General features: G+C 32.9%; 1 protein-coding gene across 2 annotated transcripts in view; it reads right to left on the bottom strand.

The window, feature by feature from the left end:
• The window catches only part of LOC106459802 (cAMP-regulated phosphoprotein 19-like), a 30,466-nt gene continuing 25,071 nt past the window's right edge, over window positions 1-5,395 (bottom strand). Inside the window, exon 3 of one of the 2 annotated variants that reach the window (XM_013919463.2) lies at window positions 1-866. In XM_013919463.2, coding sequence (XP_013774917.1) covers window positions 690-866 — 177 coding nt within the window. In that variant the 3' untranslated portion in view covers window positions 1-689. The remainder of the gene's footprint in view (window positions 867-5,395) is intronic. The other variant, XM_013919464.2, reaches the window with a different exon arrangement.

Raw genomic sequence — 5,395 nt, 5'->3', positions numbered from 1 at the left:
AGTGTAGACTATAGAATTTTATTTAATTTTTCACCTAAAATCCACAATTTCTACAGCACATAAACAGCTTACACCCTTTACACAATTACTTCATATAAATGTCATCCACCATTAGAAAATTTTGGTATTCAACTTACAAGAGGCTATTACAGACAGAAAAAATCCTCAAATTAACTCACAACACAAACCTACTGGATAATGTAGAATACATGTAAAAACCACAGCTAAGTTCTAAACACAACAGTAATGATTAAGAATCAAATGTTCAAAGCAAAAGTCAATATACATTTGTTGGTCTAAGATAAGAAATAAAAATTCTTGCTACAGGAAAAGAAAAACAGAAATTAAAGTTTATGTTTTAATATAGTGTTTTCTTTCTGAGATGTTTAGATACTTAAAGCTAAAACTAGATCAGGATACTGGAAGTACAATTGTAAGACCAGTAACACAAGCAGAACAGGTTACACAGAGTGTAATTCTTGTTTTTCACATGTCCAGGATTAAGAAAAGCCAGCAAGTACAATCAATTCATATGTACAGACAAGTACAAAGGGGGAGTTACAATCTGCTTCACATTATTGAGTTTTTACTCTTTCATGACAGAAGCAATCTTCAATCTCCTACAAACTCCTCCTCATAATCCAGACAATCTGGGGCACTTAAAAGTTATCCCCAGAAGGATTTTAAATTTAAGAAAGTTCTGTTGCCAATTTGCTCTGAACCAAAGAAGTTTTTCGAGTGGGAAGAACATCTGGAGTTGGTATAGCATCACCTGTTGACTCCCTAACAATTGGTGCTGCTGGAACACGAGCCTTCTGACTCTTTGCTTTAGCCATATTATAGTCTCCAGAGTCAAAATACTTCTGCTAAGGAAGATAAAAACACTCAAATGAATTTGTATTAAACCAAAATTAAACTGTCTTGACACATCCAGGTATTAAGTTAAAAAGTATTAGAAAATTACAATGCTTTGGAAATTTAAAACACAGAAATAATTATGGAAAATTTATTCTAATCAGATATATTCATTTACATAATAAAAAAAATATTTTACCTAGATAATAAAAAGAGTCAAGTTATTCTGACAATACCACAATAAAGTTTTCACTTCTTATTACAATAACAAAATCCCTGGAACAATGGGAAAAATAAATCCAAAAAAATATCTTAAAAATAAATTTGACATTAATCTTTATTACAGATAACAGTTTCCAAAATAACACTGACAAATTGAATGATTATAAAATACATATGTATATGAACAACAGTCAAGAATAAAATAAAAATCAATAACACCTGAATTGTTGGTCTTCGGAAACCCAGTCCTGAATTACCAAATAACATCTAAAAGCCAGATTTAACCTCAAAAATAACACTAAGTGATAGTTTTTGTCACAAAAAAAAAACTTTAAAAGTTTAAAAATAAGTCATTTTGTTTCAATTTCAGAACATAACTGAAGTATGTACCAAACAATGAACACAACAAAATACACCCGTACACTAAGCAGATTAAAGTTCCATGCTTGCTTGAAATAAAAATTAAAAGGTGTGGTTTTTGTTACACTGAAAAGAAACAAAATTTAAGTTTGTAAAGATAACTTTTTATAAGACAGATTTTCAACAAATATTTTTTCATAGGATAAACCACATTGAAGTACTTTTTAAAAAAAAAATTCTGTTTACAAATATTTCAATATTGCTCATGTACATTGCATAGCATTTAACAATCTAAAAACAAATTTTTAAATTTTTTAAAAAATTAATCCATCGGCATCAACACCAAATCATAAAATAGATTTAATTTTAACATAGTAAATTTACAAATAACTACTTTACACAGCACATTGTTCAACTTGTGACATACATGTAAATCTTTAAGCCAACTAAGATGTTGTCATCACACCCACAAAGTTTTGATAGCCTTAGGCAATCAGAAGAGAAACAAAAACACAACATAAAAAACACTTCATTTATCTTTAAAATACTCTTTCTCCAACAAAACAATTTTAGTTTCATTTTTAAACCCCACTTTTCAACATATCATAAAGTAATTTTTAACTCAGCTATTTTCTTCTGCACATTTATAACTGAACCAACCAATGAGACACCAGTTACTAGCACTTTTTAAATAACTCAAACAGTAAATAATATTGGTTTAAAACATCCCTATCCGATATACAATTAAATAACGAACTGTGTCCCATTACAACTACGGATTCAACAGTGAAATAAATAGAACTTTACATTTCCCTTATATATGAATTTACTGATTTAATTCAACCATTGAAATCCTTATATATGAATTTACTGATTTAATTCAACCAATGAAACCCTTATATATGAATTTACTGATTTAATTCGAACAATGAAATTTAAAACCTTAGAGAATTCAAAAACACATGTGGATGTATATTTACCTCCTTCATATGAATATCTAGATATTGGGAAAAATAAACCTGTTTCTACTTGAAATTCCAAACTACATCATCTTTTTTTTCTTTTTAAACAACCCATTGTTGTAATCTGTAAGGTAATACAACAGCTACCAATGGAGTACAACTAAGGCTCCCTTAACTATTATGTTAATTATTCTTCTAACCTTCTTCTGTATTGTCACAATTTATTCACATATACATCTGAATATTGTTCTGTATAAAACACTGGAATGATCAATAGCATCAAGACTGAAGATTTGCTAGAATTTAAATGGGCCTAGAAGAATTACCTTTCTTCTGATTCTTGACAAGTAACATCATCATAAGTCATTTTTTTTCATTTCTTTTTTAATATTTCATCTTTCTGTATAACAAACAATTAGTTTCTAATGAACTGTAAGAAATAATTGTTTCTTCACTCATCAAATCTTTACTTTCAAGCAAATTTTACCATTCCAGATCATTCTGAATTCATTAGTATAATTCTTTCACCTAGTATTAAAAGCAGATTTTCTTATAACTGTACTAAAAGGAACTTTTCATTTGACAGTTAATAACATTTTAAAACTCGTACATTCTTTTAATGTACTTAAACATAAATTCAGTATATATATAATGCTATACAACTGATCTTATTACTTTACATTCTTCTGAAACAATATATTCTAGCTACTTTAATGAACTCAAGTTTCAACACAGGCTTATTCTAGACACAGCAAAAAAACACTGACCAAAGTGGGGATAAAGGATTGAAGGTTATGTGGAAAAGTGAGTATCTATCTCATATACATTTCCATGTAAAGGAAAATGTTAACTTCAGAAATACTACTTACCTCTCACACAAGTGATAGCAAGAATCGTACATAAAATAGATGGTGGAAGAGCCAGTTTATATAAATAAATTACAATGAATGAGCTCATTTCTGAAATTATAGCATCAGAAATGGAAAACTCACGGAGCATGTCACCTACTGGAGGTGTTAGTGTGGGGGGGGGGTGCATCATTCAGTGGGCGAAAGCATACTTCTCATGCAGGGAATACTCTTTGCCCAATAAAAGTGGTAGAGTAAAATGTACTGACAAAAGAAACTTCTGCCTGGTGATGATGTGTTAGCAGGATGTAAAGATTGCTGAAATGGCTAGTACATCTCAGACAATTGGCTGAGCATGGGTGTGTCGTGTGGCCATAAAGAAATACTTACCAGAATAAGCAGACACAGGGAGATACATTCCAGAACTGTTTCCTGATGTAAACTTAAGACCCATCTGGCTGATATAACCATTGGCAATGGCTTAGTTCATAGTGTAGGAGAGTAGGTTTTACTACACTTCTAGGTAACACAACAACCCTACTTCTGATTGAGGGTTGTGTCCACCTGGTCTCATATGAATGAGATTAAACCAACTTGAAGAGGAACTCACCATTTCAACCTCACTAGCAACTTGGGACTGGGAAAGCAAGAGTTCTGCTTTTACTCCACTAGAAGAAAATGGGGGGAATATGAGTGTGGAAGAACACCCGAGAGATATTTGGACCAAACAGGAATCATCACCTCTGTATAAGGTCCCACATGAGTAACTCCAAATATGAGCATTAGGTACTAGCCAGGTGTGAGAGAGCAGGATCACACCTGTTGCTTTCCTTATTTTCTCTTCTATTTTTCTGAAGTTTTATGTACATATACTTCCATAACAGTCTTGCAAAAAAAGCCTATCTCAACAGTGGGCTGAACACTATTTGTCATCTCTTACTCCATGTGGATTTTGAGAGAAAAATATTCCCTTTGAGTCAACACTGCCCACATGGTGGGTTCCATCATCTTGTTTGGAAGTAGAGCTGTGATGTTACCTAAAAGTGTAGTAAAGGCTGCACTCTAACCTACACTATGAAATATGCCATTACCAATAGTTATTGGAAACAAATCTGGGATGTATCTCCCTGCAACTGCTTATTCTAGTAACTATTGATAAATATATATATAGAGTGAGAGAGAATTAATGAGGTGGTTGTGGGATCCTCTAAGAGATTCAATGAAGAATGGCAACTAGAGGGAGACAGATGAAACCACAATGTTGTACAAATAATGTGAAACAAAGGTATTGGGAGTCATCCAATTCCCCACCTGCAAGATCTCATCTAGATGTTAAAGGCTACAGGCAAAATAAGCTGTGAGATGACATATTTGATGGAAAGAGACAATAGCAGAATACACTACTGGATAAACTGTTTAACAAAACTGTTCAAAGTGGAAGGAGATAAGTCACAAGAGAAAGAGGAAAAGCACAAGAAAAGACACAGTTGACTACCTTAAAAGGTAGCAGTATTAATAAGTTAGCACTGAACTACCCGTACAAAACAAAGGAGGCGACTTGGATCTTAACAATTACATAGGGAAGAAGGAACGATTAGAAAGAACATCAACCCATCCCTAAGCAGCCCAAGAGCATCAGCAGTGAGGGAATAAAATTAATCTGTTCCTGTGTTAAGGAGTACAGGAGGTGTCCAAGGGAAAAATTTTAAAGCAATATGTCTAGCAAGTAACAAGGAGAATAAACTATGCCTTAAAAGAAAGATGGTACAGGGAACAGATGACCAATGGCTTGAACAGGAACATAAAGAGCCCTGAGAACTAAACAGAGGTTCCAGTTAAAAAAGAAACTGGAGGAGAATGATTGACAAGAAAAGCTTTGAAGAGATCCAAAAGAACCAAAGGCAAAATGGAGAAAGGCCAGGGAAGTGATGAAAAGTCACACACAAAGCAACTCTGTAACTGATGGTAACAGAAATAGGAAGAAGTGAAAGAGGAAGTTATGAATATACCTATCATCTGAGAAGGGAAACCAAAAAAAAATAGAAACACGATGTTAAAGGGAGTTGCAAAGGCCTCAAGAAAGACTACCAAGTGAGAGTAAATCTACTGGGAGAAGGATCGTGTCTAAGTAGGATAGTCAATTTGCCA

The sequence above is a fragment of the Limulus polyphemus genome, unplaced genomic scaffold, assembly GCF_000517525.1.
Source record: "Limulus polyphemus unplaced genomic scaffold, Limulus_polyphemus-2.1.2 Scaffold662, whole genome shotgun sequence".
In the NCBI taxonomy this organism is placed as follows: domain Eukaryota; kingdom Metazoa; phylum Arthropoda; class Merostomata; order Xiphosura; family Limulidae; genus Limulus; species Limulus polyphemus.
This window is presented reverse-complemented; position numbering and strand designations above follow the sequence as displayed.